General features: G+C 42.9%; 1 protein-coding gene across 1 annotated transcript in view; it reads right to left on the reverse strand.

Moving 5' to 3' along the window:
- Positions 1–24,803, reverse strand: part of CEP162 (centrosomal protein 162) — a 332,984-nt gene that overhangs the window by 109,023 nt on the left and 199,158 nt on the right. Inside the window, exons 12-15 of the mRNA XM_082249677.1 lie at positions 17,988–18,249; positions 13,988–14,052; positions 10,156–10,425; positions 3,037–3,174 (exon numbers count right to left, since the gene is read on the reverse strand). Of these exons, the coding sequence (XP_082105803.1) occupies positions 3,037–3,174; positions 10,156–10,425; positions 13,988–14,052; positions 17,988–18,249 (735 nt within the window). The remainder of the gene's footprint in view (positions 1–3,036; positions 3,175–10,155; positions 10,426–13,987; positions 14,053–17,987; positions 18,250–24,803) is intronic.

Raw genomic sequence — 24,803 nt, forward strand, 5'->3', positions numbered from 1 at the left:
GTATGCTTCTTCCCAGAAGCCCCCTTAGCCTTGGGGAAATGGGGCAAGAGAGTGCTCTTACCTCCGGTGATCCCCTTAATCAACACATCCAAGGACTCCCCAAAAAGGCGAGACCCATCATAAGGAAGATTGGCTAAGGTCTTACGTGAAGACTGGTCCACCGACCAACATTTCAACCAAACCAGGCGGCGAGACAACACCGCCACGCTGTGCACACGTGCAGCCAACGGGACTAAGTCCAAGTCCGCATCACACAGATACATGACACCCTGGTGGATTTGATCCACCATATCCAGGGTCGCCGGCGAGGCCGAATCGGCCACTAGGACGCGCCTAAGCATCTGCGTCCAACTTGCGAAAGCCTGGGCCGCCATGAGGGAGGCAAACAGAGCCTTAAGCATAGAACCCGTAACAGAATAAGTATGACGGGCAAGAGACTCCAATCTCCTATCCGTGGCATCACGGAACACTGGGGAATCGCAGTGGATTTGTTTAAAACCGCAATTGCGTGATCCACCGGGGGTGGCACACACCACCGTTCATCAGTGGAAGGCGAGAAAGGATAACGCAGCTTGAACCTACTTGGTACAGCAAAAGGTTTGCGTAGATTGCGCCATTGTTCCTTAACAGCGCGCTGAAAATCATCATTGCAGGGAAAAACCTGCGGCGTCCTGCGTTTTCTCTGCGTCCCATAAGCCGCCAAGGCAGCGGGGGGACACACTTCATCCTGCAAACGCAGCGTTTGTTTTATGGAAGCAATCAATTCATCCATGATTGCAAGCTCTTCAGGCGAGCCAGGGGGAGAATTATCAACCCCTTCAACTTCAGCCTCCACCTCGGACCCCACTAGATCCAGGGAGGAGCGGGACCCCGATAAGGAGACCCCCGCCATAACAGCCCCATCACCTTCACCCTCAGAATCAGAGGAAAGAGAAACTCTGGGTCTCTTAGCAGATTGAGCAGCCACCAGCATCTGCACCTGAGCAGCAAGGCCAGCCACAATAGTGGCTAAATCCCCCCCTGGGGGGGAAACAGCGGTCCCCTGGCTTTCCACCAAGGTGGCAGGAAATTTGCCCTCCTGAGAATCCATTGCCACAATATGAAATGCCGGATAATAAAGGGTTAACTGCCCCTTTAACAAGCGCGGCGAGCGCAGCCCACCGCACCACACACAAGCACAATGAGACCCCCACAGGGACAATAAAACTGACACAGGCAAAGGATATAGCAAGAACAGAAGGATAAAACCTGAGGAGACCCTCGCCGCTGCTGCTGCCTCGATCGGTGTACCCAGGAGAAGAGGAAGTGATGAGACCAGGGCGCTCTATTAAAGCCTATGGGAGGCTACAAGAAAATGGCCGCCATGCATGTAGAACATGCGGCCGGAGCGAGTGTAGGCAAAATGGCGCCGTTTGGCACCGAAACCGCCGCTCCCCAGTACAGTAATGCACACATTTCATCCATATATAAAAAACATGGTAGATCGCTGTATAGTGCCCAAACATGCCACAAAACATGCCCCACAGCACACAGCTTCTCACACTGACAAAGCTGACACAGATAGTGTCACACAGCTCCCCCCCCCCTTACAGCCCACAGCATGCAGCCGAGTGATAGGGAGACAAACAGTGAGAACAGAGGCAGGTTACACAGTCCCAGACTGACACCCCCCCAGACAGACAGGTCCCCACATAGATACACTTACCTCACAATGGCATGGGGGACCCGCACAGGCGAACAAGCCGCTGCACATGAGGCAGGGAGAGTCGCATACAAGACGCACAAAATGGGGGTTAAGAAACCGCACAGCGTCCAGTGAGGTAGCCACCTCACCAATCATCCCTGCACCGAACAGGGATGGGTCGTTCACTGTGCCAGGAGCGTTACCTGGCTGAGCGCTCGATGGCAGGCTGGGAAGCCACTGACCCACGACCTGCGATCAGGGGGATCAGCCCGAGACCCAGCCCGCATGATCCTCTTCATCAGAAGAACTAACTAATGCTGACAAAAAGAACAGCTAAGTAAAGGTAGAGAGAAAACTCAAACAAAAAATCAAAAAAGAAGAAAGAGTCTGGGGCACAAAGCCCCAGCACAGAGAGAGACAGCCACTCCTGACAAGCTAGACAATGAAACTGAGATATGGTTGCAGGAAGTAGGAGGGTATTGACTGAGGGGACCACCCCTTGAGGGTGGGATATGTTAAAAGCTTTAATGTTAACATATTCTGTTGCCTAGCTACTCCTTCGGAGCAAAGTCTAATACCCCATATGTGACGAATATGAAGAGGCGGCGACTGTCGGAGGACGTAAGAGAAATGTAGTTTGCTATGGACAAAATTTCTAAAGGTGGACCCCCCTTTAAATCATTTTTTTAAATCTATGCAATGAACACACAAATATCTTGCATTAAGTTGGCATCTATGTCTTAAGAACACTTCCAAGCAACAAATAAAAACAATTTGTGAATTTCTAATGCATCGAAGTAGATTGCTGCTGTGCTATTAAAAAAAAAAAAAATAAGAAAGTTTATCGAATTCACCTTCATCCAAATTCTCTGTGGTTCACGGGATGCACAGCACACACAAACCACCTCCCGGGGTCAGTAGGGGTGTACTTACTCAGGTGGGTGCGATCATAGAACATCTTTTATTACCATCTTGGCATCTCGTATCACCAATCACAGTCAAATGTTTAAAGCAGGTTTAAATTTGACTGGAGACGGGGATACATTTGGTAGTACAGCAATTGTCATTTTAAAATCAAGCTCTGTATGTGAGAAGCAACTTTAAGGGTTTTCCAGAATCACAAATAAGGGTGTTCCAAAATCACCAGACATCAACAGACAAACTGAATGGACCTGATATATGTACTATAGCTATGCCTAGATGAAAAAGAAGCACCAAACCGGTAGGGGGTGTTTCTTGTACACATCCAAAGGATTAGATTTGTGATTCAGGCTAGTTTACCTTCAACTATTATATAACCACTTCATTGCTTGTTATACCAATAAATGCATTGATACGTTTTAAAACCATACCATCTGATATCCTTTTAGAAGTGTCTCCTGTTCCTCTATTTCTTGTTTTATTATTTGAAGTTTCTCCTCTGTTGCAGGATCATTTTTATCACCCAGTAGGTGACTCCTTCTCTTCATTTTCTCTGCTTCAGCATGCAACTAAAATAAAATATAGTAAAGATGAAAATAAATAAAATACAGCACTACTTTCAAGCAGCCCTCATTTCTGTGTACCACAAAGAAACCTACTCTATTTGGGTAAATGAAGGCTTGCAGCAGGTTTTACACACAAGGGAGATGTAGCAAGTCACAATTTACAATTTACAGTGGACTGCAAAATGCTTTCAAATGACTCTACCGTTAAAAAAAAATGCTATAAAGTAGAATATACTGTATATCACCATGTGAGTCTGTGAAAGAATCAACATCTGAAAGAAGGTTAAATCAAAAAAAAAAAAAAAAAATGCAAATAATCTGGAAGTGCCACAACCAGGGGGAGGTCACCTAGGATAAACCTGGCACTCCAGACCAGTATAGAGAACACCACTAAGGGGAGAAAATGTTACGAGAAAGCCATATGTCTCAATTAGCTAATGGAGGAGCAACCATTCATCCACCAAAATACCCCAAGATGTCCCTAAGCAATGAATCAGAGGGGAAACCATGGCAAACCATGCCAACGAGCCAAAGCAAAAGAGTAAAGGGTCAAGGTTCCAACGCAGAGTGCTGATGAAAGAGCCTTGCGGCTGAAATCTGCATCCATAGAGGCCTTGACAACCACCTAGTGAACTCAAAGAAAGCTGAGCAACTGACGCTTGAAGCCAGAATGCAACAAACACCCACTAATCTGGTGGAGTGAGCACAAAGATACTGAAAGTACAGATCATTTTGAGTAAAAGTTATTATAATGAGTTGTCTTATCCACCTGGCAACAGTAGACTCAGATACAGTGTGTCCCTTTCAAGATCCTGCTGGCAAGATGAAGAGTGGGTCCTTTTTTCACATAGACCCTGTGGCTTTTAGATTTTGACAGACTGACAGCTTTAAACAATGCAGGGTGAGTTTGTTGGAAAGCTAAGGAGGAGGGCACAAGTTAGGCACAATGAGGACTTCATTAAAATAGAAGTCTGATACCACCTTAGGGAGCAAGGAGGTTTTTTGGACACAAAACCACTTTATCCCTGTGAAGAATAAGGAAAGGCTTCCTACAAAGGAGAGGGCTGCAAACTCTCAAACATGTCTGATAGACTTAATAGTCACCAAGAAAGCCACTTTGCAGGAGAGTACACCAAAGGGAGTTCCCTAATGGGTTCTAAGGGTGGCTTCTGCAGGGCAGAGAAAACTACATTTAGATCACAAGGAAGCACAGGGTGATGTAAAAAGGGGTCTAATCTGTGAGACATCTTGATAAAAGTTTTTCACAAGTGAGAGTGAAGCAAAAGGATTTGGAGCAGGATAGTTAAAGTGGTTGTAAAGCCTCTTTTTCTTGCTATAATCTCGAATGTTAGATTACATTATGTGCCCCAGTGTATGTTATTTATAAAAATATGCCGCTGCATACCTAATTTAAGAGCGCTGCTCGGCGCTCACGTGACAGCCCGCCGATGTCTTCCCCGATCCATCAACTACAGCAGGCGGGGCAGAGAACCCCCCGCTGACATTAGCTAAGATGAGGGGAGGAGAGCAGAAAGCAGTCATGTGAGCATCGAGCAGTGTTCTGAAATTAGATATACAGCGGCATATTTTTTAAAAATAACATACACTGGGGCACATCTAGTAATCTAACAAAGGGGATTATAGTAACAAAACACAGTAATTTTAGCAGCAGGAGGGGTGGGGCAGGCAATGACATAGCTGACAGGCAGTGAGGGAGGGGGAGAGAGGAGGCAAGGAGAAACAGCGGATGACGGAGACACGTAAACTGACCACGGTATCAGGAGGGGGAGCAGCACCAGGCAGGATCAGTCAGGTATTTTAGGTGAAATGGCCAAATTACACAGTACAAGCAATGTGCTGTATAACGTGCTTTAAAGGAATAGGATCCATTTTTTTTTTTTTTTTGGTTACAGCACTTAGAGCCAAGTTTTGGCCAAGTCCTGACTGCAGGAAAGCCAGAATATGAGGTACAGAGCAGTCTCTGGGGTTGAAATGTCTGTCTTTACACCAGGTTAAAAGGATCTCTAGGTAAGGTAGCACATTTTTCTTGAGGTGGCTATTCTAGCTTTAGGCAATGTGGGAATGAAAAAGTGAGATTTACCCCTGGCCTTCAATAGCCATATCAATTAAGCCAGTGACTGAGAAGCAGGAGGGTACAGGGCCCTTGAGACAGCAAATCTGTTTGGGAGAGGTGGGGGGTCGTCTCCTAGGAGTTTGAGCATATCTGTGTGCCAGGTTCTTCAGGGCCAGTTTGGTACAATGAGAATCACCAAGAATCTGAACTTGGGAGAAAACTGAAAATTTCCTATCAAATAATTACCATAATTTTCCTTTCCTGCTGGACTCCATGGCAGCATGCGTATGGCTTAGCCCTGTCTCCTCTCCTACCCTATAGGACCCCACTCCCATAAATTTTGATGGGTGCTAGGGGCTTCATGACTAGCCTACTCCAGCAGATGGTAAGGAACTCTTGCTGCCATCAGTAAAGGAAACTTATTTAGCTTTTCCTGACAGACTCCATGGCAGTATACATATGGGAAATAACTGCTGGTCAAAAAAAAAAAAAAATGCTGGTCAAAAAAAAAAAAAAAAAAAAAGACAGACAATATTCGCAAACCAAAGAAAACAGAAGACAAAGAAGCCGGTTCAACACCGTAATGGGCGTTATAAGTGTTAATTGAAGACCACAAGGTCGCCCTGCAGATCACTGCAGGTCGCCAAGCCCTTAGCTCTTTAAGCCCACTGAGTGGTCTGAACAATCCAAGATGATATGGATCTCGAAGAGGCAGGCAAACCCTTGTTCTTTTGAAAAGAGCCTGTGAAAGCCGCCGCACAAGCCCACAGGACATCCCGAGCAACACAGCATTGACAGCTGAATTAATCTGCCGCCTGGGCTGACGCTACCGTCCTTCCAGCAAGCCTGCGCCGGGATCCCGGCGCCGCATGCGCTCCCGCTGTCATCTTGCCAGAACCGCACATACGCGATTCAAGCCTTGTCTTAGTCTGCAAGCCACGGCTGTGCAGATGAGTAAGGATGGGACCCAGAGTGGCGGCTCGGAGCACAAATGCTATCCAGCCGCCATGGCCAAACACAACACGGGAGAGATAGAAGAGAAGCACAAACAATAGACTGCTGCCATTACAGGAAAACCATATACATTACCACCACGGCAACATGAGGACCGGCCTGGGAATCTGAAGGCGGTCACCAAACTTTAACGACGTGTGCAATCAGGGCGTAAGGGCCTTCTGCTAGTAGCTGGGACGTTTGTCCAATTGCCGCTAACTTGCCAGTGGCCAGGACTTACAGCTCTTCACGGCACCATATCCATCGCCCATGTCCACCCTGATAATAGCTGCGATTTCTGGACTTTCGAGAGAACACCGTCAGGATCCATCACCGCGAAAACACACCACCAGGCCTGGGTTGCAAAGAATCTTTATACAGGGTAAGACTCCTAAGTCTTAGGGGGACAAAAAGGAAAGCGGCCCCTAGCACTGAGCAAAATTTATGGGAGTGAGAACCTATAGGGTAGGAGAGGAGGCGGAGCTAACCCATACGTATGCTGCCATGGAGTCCGTCAGGAAAGCATTTATTAGCTTGAATGTGGTTCATGGAAATACCCATGCATCTAATCTCAGTGCTAGAGAATCCTTGGTCCTGGCCACAAATAGGGGTAACTTGTTGCTAAGCATTAGGGCCAGGATATCTACATCTGGAGTGCCCCATTTTAGATACAGGAGATGGAAGATGGGTATAAAAGGAACCATTCCCCCTGGTCCCGATGGTTATGACCGAGGAAAACCAACTTCCAATTGTTCACTTCTGATATGTGAACAGCAGAGACTGCTGGACAGTGCTTTTCTGTCCAGGAGATGAGACTTCCTTTTTTCAAGGCTCCCTAACTCCTGGTTCCCCCTGATGACTGAAAGTTTAAACGCTCAATAAGTGAATAAATTCAAACACAATTCCAGCTTCCCGATTGTTTTATTAAATAAAAACATATACTATTCAGGAGACTCTAAGTGGACTACAAGCAGTGGAGATATTATGTCTCATACTTGCTATAAGGCTACAGTAATGGTCCAATAACAGGATAAGCCTGTCTTACCTTTCCACATTACTGGTCCCCGTTTGGGTCCAGGGTTCGCCAATTGTGGCAGGCATACCCATGGAGGGGTCTTCAGGGTCCAGGAACCATAAGAATGGACCATGTCACTAGACTTGTATAGCACCCCAACTACTGCAGCTAACTACACACACTGCAAGTGCCGAGGTGAGTGGATCCAATGTCCAAAGAACATAGAAAGGCTGCGCCCGAGTAGGGTTCCTAAGGTATTACTGAGGTTGCACCGATCCAGAAACACTGCCTCTATTGTTATAGTAGAAGGCAATAAAGACTTGAAACTTAAAACTTCTCCATAAAGGGAGACGTATAACCCAGAATCTATGGGTATCCAGCCTGTGGCCTGAACTAAATGATTAAAGTGATGTAAAAAAAAAAAAAAAAAAAAAAAAAAACAGGTTTATACTGACCTGCGCTGTGCAAAAAATTGCACAGAACTGTCCTAACCTCCTCTTCTCTGGTCCCCCGCAAGCGCTCCGGGCTCCTCCTCCTTGCGGCTCTGGGCTCCTCCTCCAGACTTGGGCCCGCCCCTCTGCTCCCTCATTACTGGCTTTGATTAACACCAGCGGGAGGCAAGGTCTCCTGCTGCCTCAGCAAAGCCAGTGAGACCTGAAAGTGAGGGGAGAGAAGAGCGGCAGACATGCACAGCGCTGGACTGAATGAGGGCTCAGGAAAGTAAAAGGTGGGGGGGAACTCTTCCCTCCCCTAACAAGAAGAGTGGTTACCCATATATTGTTTGCAGCTCGCTTCTACATAACAAAAATTAGTCAACTCACAGTGTACAATAGAAAAAATCATTACTTACGCAGAAAGGAGGTCACACATATTCCATTAGTACTGGAATATTTGGCTATCTTTTGAGAAGGCTTCGTCACATGTATAATTTACAAATATGAAAGCTGTTATTTGTTCACTGTCAACTAGTGGCATACTCCCTTACAATGTTTTATTTGATACTTTAATACACGTCAGAGACACTGCTAATTTGGTGGTTGTTTTGTTATGTATATTAACCTGTATCACCTTTTCTGACAAGGTTACTTAACTCGCGGGACCCTTAACCACTTAACGACTGCCTGTTGCAGTTTTCCCATGAAACTATGTAACTGTATGTCGCTTTGCGGGACCGCTAGCGGGGGCACGCGCCCTTCGCCAGAGGGAAAGCCGATCAGAGAGTCAAGCGGCCACGATTGTCGCTCGGCACCCGCGATCGCTCCACATGGAGACAGAACGGTGGTATGCCGTTATAAACACGGCAGACCACTGTTCTGTCAGTGATGAACACAGGTCTCTGTGTTCATGCAGAAAGCCCAACTCCCCCCCCACAGTTAGAAAGCACCCCCTAGGTACACATTTAACCCTTTGATTGCCCCTGGTGTTAACTCTTTCCCTGCCAGTGTCATTAGTACAGTAACAGTGCATATTTGTAGCACTGATAACTGTAGTAATGTCACTGGTCCCCCCAAAAATGTCAAAAATGTCAGTTGTCTGATCTGTCCACCGCAATGTCGCAGTCCCGCTAAAAATCGCTGCCATTGCTAGTAAAAAATAATAAAAATGACATAAATCTTTCTCCTAGTTTGTAGACGCGATAACTTTTGCGCAAACCAATCAATATACACTTATTGGGATTTTTTTTTCACAAACCAAACATTTGTGGCAGAATACAAATTGGCCTAAAATTATGAAAAAATTAAATTTTTTAATTTTTTTTTTTATTGGGAATGGTAAATAGCAGTAAGTAAAAAACATTTTTTTTTCTTCCAGAATTGTCACTCTTTTTTTGTTTAAAGCGCAAAAAATAAAAATCGTACAGGTGATCAAATACCACCAACAGAAAGCACTATTTATGGGGAAAAAAAGGACATCAAAAGTACATCAATTTTATTCGGGTACAGTGTCGCACGACCGCGCAATTGTCAGTTAAAGTAACGCAGTGCCGTAACGCAAAAAATTACCTGGTCATTAAGGGGGTAAATCCTTCCGGTCCAGAAGTGGTTAATAGGGTCTCAGTAGGGCTCCCTGCCTATGTCACAACTAAAGCCTGATCACAAGTATGTTCCCACTTGGGGTAACGGGCTTAATCTTTTGAGGAGGTTACACCTCAATATACTTCAGGGATCCTCTGTACTGAACAACCCTGTTTATGTTGATTTTACCTTTGTTTATGTTGTATGAAACAAATAATGTGTACATCTGGCTATATCTTTGTTTGTACTTTTGCAAGTTCGATAAAAATCTATTGTTTAAAAAAAAAAAAAGAATAGGTACTCTCACATATCAGAAAGTATAATGCTTTTTTCATGAAGAATTCCAGGGTACTGCTTGGGGACAATTACCATTCCTAGAAGTTCCCTAAAGCATAGCAAATCTTTACTTTTTGAGTTTAGGTCCACTTTAATCTGGAGCGTTATTACTTATTATCAGTTACATTTTTTTTTTTTTTCCAGAGATATCCTAAATATCCATCATATACCTTATTTTCATAACAAGGAATGAAGAGAAAACTTGCTAATGGGGACACAGGCATCAATAAAAACTGAGATTCTATACCATCTACACTTTATACAAAGCTTTGAAAACGAAAAAAATAAAATCTGGACTTCTACATTTAAGAAAACTTGTCTGTTCAGGTGAGAATGGCTTTACTACTTTCTGCGTGAATGCCCTGGAACAAGTATGTAGATGAGGAGTCGTGACTCTTTCATCTGCCTTTCAGAGTAATGACTCACAGTACAGAAGACAGGCATCTGGCAACTGCCATTTTCAGAAGAATGACAGAAATGGCAGCCTCCATAATTTTTTCTGTACAAGTTTCCTGGTGCTTTTCCACTATAACCGTCAGACTAGAAATTACCTTTGCTTCAAGCATATAATTTTCCTGTTTCAGCTGTTTGATTTCCTCTCCATACTTTGTTTTCATTCTTTGCATATCGAGTTTAAATTCTTCCTCCTTTTGTGAAAATTCTTCTTGGGGGGCTCCAGTATGTCCATGCTCAGCATTTAATTTCTCTTCCACATTCTGAAGCCTCTGAAGTACAGTCAATTCTCTTTCAATCGAATTTGAATAATGGGTGGCAGACCTGTTTTCTGAGATGTTTTCATGTGAACTAACAGGCCCACTGATCTGTAAAATAACAAAATGCTACACAAATAAGCTGAGTAAACATGCACACATCCTACTTTGGTGCTTTGTCTAGCGATAGTTCATTAACTTATGTATGCATTTATGCATTGTAACTTTGCTCTGGCTGACACTATAAAGAAAATAGATGTATGTGTATGTGGTTACAGATAATTTACAGTATCTCACAAAAGTGAGTACACCCCTCACATTTTTGTAAATATTTTATTATATCCTTTGATGTGACAACACTAAAGAAATAACACTTTGCTACAATGTAAAGTAGTGAGTGTATAGCTTGTATAACAGTGTAAATTTGCTGCCCCTCAAAATAACTAAACACACAGCCATTAATGTCTAAACTGCTTGCAACAAGAGTACACCCCTAAGTTAAAATGTCCAAATTGTCAATGTTTTGTGTGGCCACCATTATTTTCCAGCACTGCCTTAACCCTCTTGGGCATGGAGTTCACCAGGGCTTCACAGGTTGCCACAGGAGTCCTCTTCCACTCCTTCATGACGACATCACGGAGCTGGTGAATGTTAGAAACCTTGCGCTCCTCCACCTTCAGTTTGAGGATGCCCCACAGATGCTCATTAGGGTTTAGGTCTGGAGGTTCTTTAGCAAATCAGTGGTCATCTTGGAGATGTGTTTGGGGTTGTTATGTTGGAATACTACCCTGCGACCCAGTCTCTAAAGGGAGGGGATCATGCTCTGCTTCAGTATGTCACAGTACATGTTGGCATTCATGGTTCCCTCAATGAACTGCAGATCCCAGTGCCGGCAGCACTCATGCAGCCCCAGACCATGACACTCCCACCACCATGCTTGACTGTAGTTAAGACACGCTTGACACCATATGAACCAAATAAGTTTATCTTGGTCTCACTAGACCACAGGACATGGTTCCAGTAAACCATGCCCTTAGTTTGCTTGTCTTCAGCAAACTGTGGACTTTCTTGTGCATCATCTTTAGAAGAGGCTTCCTTCTGGGACAACAGCTATGCAGACCAATTTGATGCAGTGTGTGGTGTATGGTCTGAGCACTGACAGGCTGATCCCCCACCCCTTCAACCTCTGCTGCAATGCTGACCACACTCAGTCTATTTCCCAAAGACAACCTCTGGATATGACGCTGAGCACGTGCACACAACACCTTTGGACGACCATGGCGATGCTTGTTCAGAGTGGAACCTGTTCTGTTAAACCGCTGTATGGTCTTGGCCACTGTGCTGCAGCTCAGTTTCAGGGTCTTGGCAATCTTCTTATAGCCTAGGCCATCTTTATGTAGAGCAACAATTCTTTTTTTTTCAGATCCTCAGAGAGTTCTTTGTCATAAGGAGCCATGTTGAACTTACAGTGACCAGTATGAGAGAGTGAGAGCGATAACACTAAATTTAACACACCTGCTCCCCCATTCACACCTGAGACCTTGTAACACTAATGAGTCACATGACACAGGGGAGGGAAAATGGCTAATTAGGCCCAATTTGGACATTTTCACTTTAGGGGTGTACTCACTTGTTGCCAGAGGTTTAGACATTATTGGCTGTGTGTTGAATTATTTTGAGGGGACAGTAAATTTACACTGTTATACAAGCTTTACACTCACTACTTTACATTGTTGCAAAGTGTAATTTCTTCAGTGTTGTCACATGAAAAGATAGAATAAAATATTTACAAAAATGTGAGGGGTGTACTCTCTTTTGTGAGATACTGTATATACAGCTAAGGGTAATGAAGTGGTAGCACTTTTGTTTTGCACTGTGCGTGGAACTTAAACCATCGTATACATAATTACACAATGCATGTCAGTAAATATAAGGAAATACTGCTAATGTATGACACTGGTGTGGTCATCAATTACAAAATTAGACCTTTATGTTAAGCAATTTTTTTGTGTGTCATGTCAGATCTCTATGGTTATCCCGCATAAACTGTGGGAAGCAGGATAATCAACCTGTGTAATCTTGTGTACAAAGTGTTGATATAGAACAATGGGTTGTTTAGGAAAAATTCCAGCAGAAGTGGAGCTACATAACTACCAGTTGGATACAATCTTTATTTTCTAGCATAATGCAACATGAGATTGGATAAATTGGTCGAAGCAACTGTTCCACTTTGATATCAACGGAAATGGGTTTGTTTTTAAATCTAAAAATGTACTTTGATGTAAATACTTATATTTACTTGTATTGGGCAGATTCACACAGACAATATATGGCATGCAGTTACAGGCACCCTAGTAAACATACAAAACCCTCCTGAACATTGCAGGGCACTGTGGTGGAAAAAAATACAGCGGGAGGGATTTCTCCTGCATTGGAGGAACATTCAAAATGAACAGGTTGCTGCAATGTAGCAGACTACAAGAAAGTATAGTGTGAACTGGTTCTCAATGCTTTAGAGAACAGTGATTTCAAAAACCTTATTCTATATATATATATCATTTTTAAGTACATCAGGAGCTACATTTGCTCATTAAAATTCATCAGCTTTATCACAATGCGGCTGGCTGATTCTATGAAAAAAAAGTACTGTGTGTGTGGCCGATAATAATAAAAAAAAGAAAAAAAAAAAAAAAGAGAAATATAGTATAAGGCCCTGAGTCTCTAAAAGCTCCTTCAAGTAGCCAATCTATTGATTTCTCTATTTTAATGCAATAACAAAACCATGGAAGAGAAAGCTTGTAAAAATAATAAAGCCATAGCAAACGTATTTTTAAGTAAATAGACTGCATCAAAGTGGTTGTAAACACTTACCTTATACTCAGAGAAGTGACTAGCCTCAGGAGATAGACAGAGATGAAACAAATTATCCTACATATGCTGTACTCTTCTTATCTACAGCCCTCTCTAATCTACAGTGCTATATAATTTAGACAGCGTTTCTTAGCTTCAGAAGGAAGGGGTGAGGATCTGATGTCACACAATCCACAGTATAGTGAAGGTAGCTAAGTGTAATCTGAGACCTGAGTGGAAAGAATGGACACCCCCCTCCCCTACATAGTCTCAAACATGCACAGCTTAGGTAGTCAATCACCTGCTGGGGACAGGGTGGGATTGCTTGTTTTCGAGAAAACTGTCAGAAGTGACTTATGCAGATAGCAAAGGAGAGCACAGACAGAAATCATCCTAAGTGCTATAGATCAAGGCAAGCACACTATATAAGGAAATAATTTGGTCATTTTACAGATTTACAACCACTTTAAAGCGGACCATCACTCAAAAGTGCTGGCCCTCTTCCTCTGCACCCCACCCCTGACACTTTTGAATTTTTTTACAGGGAGTTGGTATCTTTAGTGAGAGGTAATGATGTCACTTGCCCTGCCTCCTTCCCGCCATAGTCTCCAGAGACACATCTCCCTGCCCAGTGGAATCTCAAGGCTGGATGAACAGTATTGGAAATCCTTTTTTAGGTAAAAAAAAAATATATATATATGTATTTTAACTATGAATTTAGCTAATTGCCTTGGAGTCCCATCTATTGGTCTTTGTGCAGGTTTACCCTTTGAAAGTTGATATGCCCTTGAGCACTCTGGTTTTGCAGCTGTGTACTACTTGCCCTGGAGTCTTCTGGAAAATGAATGTCTTCTGCAAACCTTATTGTTCTCGTAGCAGATAATATTCCTAGGACATAATGAAAATAAGGGGAAAAAATTATGAACACTTAAAAATTAGGATTTGAGAACTCTCTAAACAAAATAAGGTTGTGTAGCTTTTATGAAGAAGTTTAGAACTACAGCCAAAAGGCTGTTATAGTTTAGAGTAGAATGGGGAACATTTAGGACCCCAGGGTTTTAATGCTGTTCTTTGTTGGGGAGATTGGCACTTACTTTATATACACAGTTATCACTGAGGAGAGTAGAGGAGAGAGCAGGCGAGAGAGCAGGCGTAGCTAGGAAGAGCTCCAAATTAAGTCTTCCACGAGTAAATAACTGTGATAGACAGAGGGGATACCATAAGGACATTTTTTTCCCACAGAAAGGGTGGTAGCTTTTTTGAAACTATCATGGGGCTATGTTTTGTTGCCAGTTTAGATGCAAGTAATGTTTACAAGTATTTTTTTCTGTTTAATTAAAGTCTAACTTTACTTTTGCTAAAAAAAAATAAATAAATAAATAAATAAAATGCACATGATTTTGAAAGTGGAAAAAAAAAAAAAGTGAATTTATTACTTTTTTTTTTTTTTTTTTTTTACACAGGAGTCTGCAAAGCATTTCACCTAAAATCAGTGGATTGAGGGTGCAATGTCAGGCTCGTGCAGACACTGCCTACAGCTCTGAATGGGCAGGCAGTTACTGCCCTGCAGGAAGGGTCAATAGACTATGACAGTGCTGATCAGCATGCTCAGAAAACCATTGAGAACTACAAGTCCATCTGCCACGTGGAAGACGGGACTTGTAGTTTATTCATTTACAGATTGCTGTGAATGATGCGGTTGTGCGGGGATCCTACAATTTTAAATGTGTCATTGGCTGTGGGGAGGAGAACCCCCACTCAATGTCACAGGGTGAGGGGGCTGGTTATTACCAACATGTTACATGGTACACCAAAAATATAGGCGTAAGGCCACTTACACATGGGGTGAGCTCTGTTGGAGTTTGCCTGCTGATCCCTGCTGAGCAGGTGGATGGCTGGTCCGTGTCCATCCTGCTTATGCAGAGCAGACACAGCCCACTCTTCTCTATGGACAGTTAGATGTAAACAAACCACCTGTCCATCTACATCTACACCCCTGCCATCCAATCTGATCCACCAGATGGATGGGGAACATATCCCCACCCATCTGTTTTTAGATGATAGGATGTTGGCAGGTATCAACCTTGCTCTATAGAGGACACTGAAGGGTCTGATCGGGTCTGCCTACAAAACGGACAGGCAGACCTTATCCATAGAGATGATGAAAGCTGATTGGGGTTGAAGTCCTTCCTTGAAAGACCAACTTAACAGTATGGTAGTGCGAAAGATACCCAATATGTTAGTAGAGGTGAACTTACCCTTTAAACATTTACAATTTACGTTTGCAGTCCACAGAAATGATCAGTGCAAAATTAAAGGACAGGCTCATCTTTACTATCATGTTACACCTATATTAACATGTAACATTTTGCTATGCAGCCCCCCCCCCCCCCCAGTGGGGTTTCTCTCCCTAGCAACAGCTGTCACAATTTAAAATCAATGCTGCTGTGCAGAGCACTGCCCGCACAGCCATGTTATTCATTCAAAGAGATATGTGAATGAGTAAACTACAATACCCATTTCCACCATGGCAGATTGACTTGTAGTTTTAATTGTTCTTGAGCATAGTGATCAGTAAGTTCGTACTCCATTCACTCTTCCTGCAGCTTTGAAACTGACAGCTCATACAGAGGTACGGGCACAGAGCTGTAGAAAGGGTCTGCAGAAGACTGACATTGCACCCAGGATCCACTGATCCCGGGTGCAATACTCTGCAGACTCCTATGGGAAAAAAAACAATAAATGCACTTTTTTTTACCTTCAAAACTTGTGCATTTATTATTTGTTTTTAAAGTGAACTTATTCTCTAAGGAATATCTTTACAAAGATTTTCACAAAAGATCCCAACAGCTTTTTTTCATATTTCTAATTGAATTTATTTGGAAAAATGTGAGAACTCTTGGAGGAAGCTGTGTGAAAATGTTCATAATTAGACCTCTAAGTGTCCAAACAAAGAATGTGCTGGAGAACCAATTAAATGCGAACATACCTGATTAGTGCAGAACTCCTCACAAAACATTTTTCCATTTGTATGCGTGTTGTGTGATTTTAGATCTGAAGTAAGATCACGCATTAGGGTCTTTACAAAGTCAGGATGAAAGGGAGTTTCCTTACGATCTTTTTAAATCCGATTATCAGCTGAGCAGTGGATGTCATCAACAGTTTAAACTTTTGTGTGTTCTTTAAGGCTCATTCACAATAGTGGCTGAGGCAGCAGCCGGGGTTGTATGCATGAAATGGCCACAAAGCAAAACATTAGTTATAGCATCCATTGCTTTCAGTGGTGTAGTGCCCGCCAAGTGAAACCCATTCAAGTGATAACGTGCAATGCATGCAGTTGCGGCATTAGTGTGGGGTTCAAGGTGTGTAAGCAGACAATGAGGAGGCAATACAATGTCTCCTCACCACCAATCAAATGCTCTCTGAAGAGTGATCAGAACACGTATCACAGCATCAAATGCCGATGCTAGAGGATCCTTGGTCCTTGTCACAAAGAGGTAAGTTATTGTTGAACCCAGAGGTCAGGTTATACATGTCTGGAGTCTCCCATCTCTGACATATCATATATCAGGTTAAAGAAGGCAGGGTGATCCAGGCAGCCATGACTGAGGTAATTCGCTTTCCAACTGTCTATTCCTGGAATGTGAAAAGCAGAGATTTCTCCATGCATGAGATAGTTAGGTTTGCTTCCTTCAAGTAAACCAAATGAAAAAATTGTGTGAACTGCTCAGACTTTAAGGGGTTCTAGTCCTGTGCCACCGTTGTGAGTGCCAGCCGGGGAAGAAGCTCATCTAGGCTCAGTACGTCAGTGTGAAGTGAAAGTAATCTCCCATAAGCCGCACATCAAAACAAACCCGCTGTGATGTAGCATGTGGCAACCTTAGCCTGGACTCTAACCAGGCCACGCCCTAATGCATGTTTTGCTCTGCCGCTTAGAGCCTAGATCATGGGGATTAAGCTTCGAGGTGCGGAGCGAAACGCGCTAAGGGGCTGGCCTGGTGGGAACCCAGGCCGAAGTTGCCACATACTACATCACAGTGGGTTTGTTTCGATGTGTGGCTTATAGGACATTCCTTTCACTACACATTACTTCCTTCAAGGCTGCATCATTCCTGGTATCTCCTTAGTGAACGATGTAGGCCACAGCCGTGGTGCTGTCTGACTGCAAACTGACTGGATCACTCTTCAGAAAGCAAAGCAAGTGTGAACGATCTCGTAGAGATTTTGTTTAGAACTTGTGTAAAAATTGTGTAATGTATTTTAACAGATAGTCATAGGAAAAAAAAGTTTCAGCGACTTTGATGCTTTTCTAGACAACAGATACATAGGATTCCTGGTGGTTTGTTCACCCACTTAATCAGAAGAGTACTCTTTGAAGTTACAGTTTTAATTTAAATAATCAAATGGCCATTGAAGACTTCTCTTGAAGACAAAACCCTGCTCAATTCTATACATAGTTCCCCCCATTTTAGTTTTGCAGACTACAGAAGGGTTAAAACTTTTATCATATTTTTTTTTTTGCTGTCTATGTCCTACTGGGGAGATTTCCCTTCACTTCCTGTCTTAGAGACAAAATAGGAAGTGTGTGACTTGTCATTTTAAACTGTTATCACCAGACTGTTTGTCCCCATTGAAAGGTTTCCCCTCTTGTTCCTATATCAACTCTAAATGGTAGGATTTCAAATTCAGCAGGACAAATAGAAGGGTAAATATCAGACAGCAATGCATACTTGGCAGAGAGACTAAACCTTTACATAAACATTATTTATTACAACAATAGGGGAAAATAGTATTTTGAAAGAACAGCAAAAATTACACAATACCTTTTTGCTGCTGCTTAACAGTAGGAGATGTTTCTTTTTTCTGCCAAAGGAATGACTTTGACTGAAGGGAGTCAGCATCAGTAAATGATTTTGCTGGGGTGCTTGTCTTTCCATACCCAGAGCTCTTCACATAAGCATATGAGGCGTTGGGACCTTTCTTCAAAACAGGCGATGGATTTTTGACTATTTTGCTTGAGTGCTTGTTTTGAAGCTGACCTGAAGTCGCTTTACTTGTAATAGAATATTTTCCATACTTTACAACCTACAAAATACTTCATTATTAATAAAAAAAATCTACTTAAGGCTAAAAGGTTTTTCTGAGGGTCAACGTGAAAAGAAAGGAATTGTAAAGAAAAAAAAAAATAATAATTTTGACTCAAATTCAAAAACTGTAAAATTCCATATCTTGGGGTGCGGTACAGGACAAAGGCATGGAATTCAGCGACCCTGGGCTTTGGGCTAGTACCTTCAGGTGACTGAACATTGGCAAAGCTTTTGAGAACACACCCTCTGGTGGTAACACAGAAAAAAAGGGGAGTGTGGCCTATGTCTTGTTCTGTGCTCCAAGATATGGAATTCACAGGCATGTCAAAATTCCTTTTATCTTAACTGTACAGTGCAGGGCACAGGCTTGATATTCATAGACCCTGTGATGTCCCCAAGCAATGAGAAGGAAGGGATACAACAAGGTAAACAGAACTGTGCCAACAGGCCCAAAGATAACGTGGCTTAACAGATTCAACTCCCGAGTGCTGCTGCAAGAACCTTGTAGCTAAAAGCTGCATCCAATGAGGACTGGACGTAAACCTAGTGGGACGTGGAAAAGGTATAAACAGAAGACCCAGGGAGAACTGCTAACTCAGAGACAAATCTGACTGACATGAAGATTAATGGAGGCTTCACCTCCCTCTTATTCTAAGACACAGACTGGAGGGGTGTGACACACATCATGTTATTGCCAAAAAATTAGAAAAAGACTTGATTTTAAATCTATATTTGTATGACAATTTAAAACAGATTAGTGATATTATATGTATATTGATTAGGAAAAAGGGAAAAAAAAGGAAAAAGGTATTTTTTCTTAATTCAAATAATTACAGTGCCATCATCCATATAAAGAAATAGAAGGGATAATGTACATTAAACAGTGAGTGTTCACTATCACAATAAGGCCAAGTTCTGATCAAGTACTAACTGTAGGGAGCCAGAATGTCAGGCAAAGGATACTCTCTGGGGACCAAGTGCCTTTGTTCACACCTGGAAACGCAGGATTTTTTAGGTGTGATAGCAGATTGTTCTGGAAGTGACTATACTTGCTTTTAATCAATGTGAGAATGACAGACCCCTCAGTCCCCCAAGACCTGGGTTTAACAGTCCTGTTGTTAAAGCAAGTAACTGAGAAGCTGCATTGAACAGGGGACCCGGAGACAGTAGGTCATGCGGTTTGAAAGAGGTCAGGGATAATATCCTAGAAGTCTGGGTGTGTTCTGTGTACCAGTTTCTTCTGTTGTGTGCCTGAAATACAACAAGATTCAGAGGCAGAAAGTGGTTTTAAAATAGGGTCCTGTTCTCATGCAAGAGAAGCATTGTCACTCTGAGCCGTTTGAGTGCTTTAAAGGCCTAAGGCAGAGTAAACGTTTGCTTGAACTTTTGATGCAGTTCCCTTTTGCCTGGTTTCTGTCATTGCTATTGGTGAGGGTATTTTCCTGTGGAGTACTCACGGAGTAGGGTGCGGAAATGGGGGAGGCATGTTTCGAGAAGGATACATAACACACCAGGTGCCGACCATCCTGTAGTAAAGTCTCTGAGGCAAAAGGACGCACTGTATGAACAAAATACTATTTAGGATACACAAGACTGTAAAGCAAGTAATAGAAATATGTACTTGCTATAGGGCTACAGTAAAGGTCCAATAAACGGGTAACTTTGGTCTTACCGGTCCATGTTGCTGGTAATAATATATAGTCCAGGTTTTACCTGTCTCTGTGGGCATACCTCTGAATGGGTTTACAGTGTGATTTCCATGGACCACCACAGCACCATGCAGCCAAATACATGTGCTGCACTAAGTGCAGAGGTGAGCGCCAATGCAGGATCCAGTGCCTGAAGCAACATAAACAGGCCGTCTCCACTGTGCACAGCTCAAAATGTTTTACGGAGGCTGCACAGATCCACATACACCGCCATTATTGTTGTATTAGAAGAGTTGATTGAATAATTCAAAAGTAAATAAGAATTATTTAAGCTACACTATCCTATTAGGTAACTGTTTTCTTGACAGAGTTAGAAATACCCCTATCCTTCAGGGCTTGGTTTTCAACAGAAAATAAATTAAAGCCCGGACTGAGAGGCAGGATGGAATATGGGGCCTTGAGCCAGCAAGTCTGATCGGTTTCAAAGAAGTCTATCTGTGTTTGATATCGTTATGCGCCAATTTGGTATGATGAAAACCACCAAAAACTTTTCTGGTGGTTCTCTGGTGTGCAGCAGCCAAGGGAGGACCTTCATAAACCAGTCTGAATTGAGTCAAAGGAATCACCAGAAAATATGGAAAGGCCAGTTGATCCCTGGTGCTTGAGTAGCATATTTTAGCTCTGAGGAAGAAGGTTCTCCCTCGAAATGCATCAGCTAACCAGATTCATGCGGACACCAGCCCGTCATCCAGCACTGTAGGAGTGCCTTGGCTACTTTGGAGACCATTTGCCCGATCGGGTTTACATGTGTGCTATCTACATTTGTTTGTGAGTATAATGCATGTCGCTTTTGGATTTTAATAAAACCTTTTTAGTGGTAATGCACTAGGTCGGTGCGCCCCTCTCTTGTTGTTGTCTTTTAGTGTTTTTGGATACCCTTGGTCCAAAGGAGGTGGCAAGACCACAAGTGATGCCAACAAAAACCATCTAAAATTATTTATCCTTTGTCACATACCACTCGAGTGCAGGAGAATTATTATTATGTTTTGATTTAAAAAGTCCACCTGTCAATTGTCCACTCCAGGGATGTTGACAGCTGAAAAATATGGAATTCTGCCCAGGAGAGAACTAGACTAGCTGCCCTTTAAGGCAGCTTGACTTCTGGTGCCCCACTGATAGTTTATGTAGGTCACTGTTTGGCATTGTTTGACTGTAACCTTAGTGGGTGACCTTGCAAAAGGAGAGCCCAATATTGTAGAGTCAATCTGATGGCGCTCAGTTCTAGAATGTTGATGGAGAGATTCTTACTTCTCTGGAGACTGTGTTCCCTGGACAGTTGGGAGTTGCAGATTTGGAGATCCATTTGGGGAAGAGATTTGTCTGGCTGTATAAAAGCTACCATTTGGCCTGAAACCCTCATTCAGATCTGAGAGTCTATGTGTTGGATCTTAGGGAGACAACTTTCTCCTGAGGAGGAGAAAAAACTACAAGTACTCCAGATGGTCTGAGGACTGGAGAGAAGACTTTGGAAAGTTGATTATCCAGCTGACGGTATGTAGGAAGGAAATTATCCTTTAGATGTTGACAGACAATGTAGTTTAGGAGGAGTCCTTCAATAGAAGGTTGCAAGTACCCTGCAACATGAATTTCCTGGGTCTGCAGGTCTTCCAAATACTAACCCTGTGACAATTGTTCCTTGGGTCTGCAGAGAAGCAAGAACTCGGAATGTAGAAGCGAACCCCAATTAGCAGTGCTACCAAAGTGTAGCACTACCATTCAGTCTCAGAACAGAAAGTGCTGATGTGAGGGAAATCTGAGAATAGGCATCTTGTCTACTGATGACTGAAATTCGCCTTGTCCGAGAGAAACAAGGACAGATCTTGTTGGTACCACCCTGAATGTTGGTACACAAAGAAATCTGTTCAGAGATAAAGTTCAGTTTAAGGCGGATGACCCCCATTTGGTTTAGGGTCTGTGAATAGGTTTGAATAGAAACCTTGAAACCATTCTTCTAAGATAACTGGTACAACCACTTCTTTGTGCCTGATGTTGGTGCAAGGCAGTCATTTAGTCTGCTTGCTTATGAGCTGATGCTGCCAGATTTAGGGGTAGGAAGTGAGGAGGGGGCAGGGGCTGAATATCTATTTTGAACCCCTTTGAAATTACACATTGGACCCAGAGGTCCAGGATGTCTCTGAATGATCCAATGTTGACCTAAATGAATAATGATGATAAATAGAATCCCCCTGTGTTTAATCAAGTCTCCGTATAAATGCACCTGCACTGTGATAGTCTCAGAGGTCCGTTTAAAGCGCAGAGAGCATCATGAAGAACAAGGAACACACCAGGCAGGTCCGAGATACTGTTGTGGAGAAGTTAAAAGCCGGATTTAGATACAAAAAGATTTCCCAAGCTTTAAACATCCCAAGCAGCACTGTGCAAGCGATAATATTGAAATGGAAGGAGTATCAGACCACTGCAAATCTATGAAGACCTAGCCGTCCCTCTAAACTTTCAGCTCATACAAGGAGAAGAATAATCAGAGATGCAGCCAAGAGGCCCATGATCACTCTGGATGAACTGCAGAGATCTACAGCTGAGGTGGGAGACTCTGTCCATAGGACAACAATCAGTCGTATACTGCACAAATCTGGCCTTTATGGAAGAGTGGCAAGAAGAAAGCCATTTCTTAAAGATATCCATAAAAAGTGTTGTTTAAAGTTTGCCACAAGCCACCTGGGAGACACACCAAACATGTGGAAGAAGGTGCTCTGGTCAGATGAAACCAAAATCAAACTTTTTGGCAACAATGCAAAACGTTATGTTTGGCGTAAAAGCAACACAGCTCATCACCCTGAACACACCATCCCCACTGTCAAACATGGTGGTGGCAGCATCATAGTTAGGGCCACCTTTTCTTCAGCAGGGATAGGTAAGATGGTTAAAATTGATGGGAAGATAGATGGAGCCATGATTGTGTCCCACTTGTTGATTCTTCACAAAAAATTACAGTTTTATATCTTTAATTTGAAGCCTGAAATGTGGCAAAAGGTCGCAAAGTTCAAGGGGGCCGAATACTTTCGCAAGGCACTGTATCTCTATAAAATACTAGGTCTCCTATTTAATATTAAAACAACACTTACAAAGCACATTTAAATGAATGCAGGACATATGATCAGAGAGCAGGATCAAACCCCCAGCTCATTGCTTGCTGGAATTTCCTGCTCCACTCTGGCTCCGTCCTATGCCTTATGCCCTCTTTAAAGTTGTTTTCCAATGTAACCGGCCGTGTGAAAGAGGCCTTAGGCTAAAGGCATCTGCTCTAGAAGATCAGGGTCCTCAAAGGCAAGGTCTTGGTCTTTATTCATTTTTCTTGTCCAGTTAGCAATAGTCAGGTAAATAGACATGCCTGCAATAGCTGGCTGCAAGGCTGGACCTGCAAGATGAAATGAGTCCTACAGAGAGCTTCAAAGCACTTATTAACAGAATCCTAATAAAAGAGGGAACATTCTCATTAGTAACTGTAAGGTGTTTATTGAGGACTGAAATAGCTAGATCTACAACTGGAACAGCCCCCTTTTTTTTTTTTTTAATAAATTCCATTTCCAAAGGATAAACCTCACCAAATAGCTTAGGAAGAGTGAATATCCCCTCAGGAATAGGCAAACAGACACTCGCCTAGTGCACAATCAAAAACTTCTTCCTAGTGCCCATAGTGGCTTATTTTGACTGTTGAGAGTCAGGTGTTGCCAAGTAAAAACGAGTTTTGACTGCAGTAATTAGTGTGTCCACAGTAAAGAGAATTTGACGTGAATCCATAGCATGTGCCTCAAAGTGCGGTCTCCACTACAAATTCAGTGTCTTTGTACACTTTCCGATATATCATCTTCAAGTAGGTTAGGAGTTTCCACTTCTAATTCCCAAAACAGGGTCAGAGGAAATAGAAAGTGTAGAATTTTTGACTTCTGGAACCCAAAGGTTTTAGAAGCATTGAAAAGTTTCCAAAGAATTCAGATGGTGGCAGGAAAAAAATTTGCATTTGTCAGACAGGCTGCATGGTGTGCTACTGAGAGGAGTGGCGTCATAATTGGACATTGCTCTGCAAACAGCTATCACAATGAGTGGTGTTCTAACTTTCCTGTAGGCCATCTGCAGGATGCATGCTGTTTTGTCCTTTTGTCTCAGCTCCCTTGTGCCTATGACCCTCCATAGCTAAGTGGCGGGATGAAGTGTGGAATGAATGGGTTTTTGCATGTCTGGAATACCTAATCTGCTATAACCCAGGCCATGACCATGTTGCTGTGGCTGTAACTCTGTGGCTGAAGGTATCCGGATGGACACAACATGCTGTGTGTGTTTTCAGCCGATAAGGTAGGTTGGAATGTAAAGATGTTAAGGAGAAAAAATAGCAGGGGGTACCACAATAAAAGGAATAACTCCCTATTCCTTTGCCTAAAAAAAAAAAAAAAAAAAAAATGAACTGTGTTCTAAACACTGAGGGTTGTCCTATTAAAAACCAGAAACCCATGCCAACATAGAGGAAAACCTTGTATTACCTTATCTATGATGCTGGGCCTACTTAGGGTCCAGGTTGCACCTGTCATGGTAGGCATAACTCTGAAGGGGTCTTCAGGGTGTGGGAACCATAAAAATGGACCATGCAGTGCCCAGAGCAACATTCAAGGCTGGCTCCACGCAGTAGGGTCTGGGTACAGTCCTCAACTCCGGTCCTCGGGGCCCACTAACAGGCCAGATTTTAAGTATTACCTTGGGGAGATGCAGACTAGAATACTGTAATCACAAACGAGATCACCTGTGATGTAATTTAGTTATCTTGCAAACCTGGCCTGTTAGTGGGCCCCGAGGACCGGAGTTGATGACCACTGCCCTAGTTAACACTGAA

Source organism: Pelophylax lessonae, assembly GCF_965119305.1.
Source record: "Pelophylax lessonae genome assembly, chromosome: 3".
In the NCBI taxonomy this organism is placed as follows: Eukaryota; Metazoa; Chordata; class Amphibia; order Anura; family Ranidae; genus Pelophylax; species Pelophylax lessonae.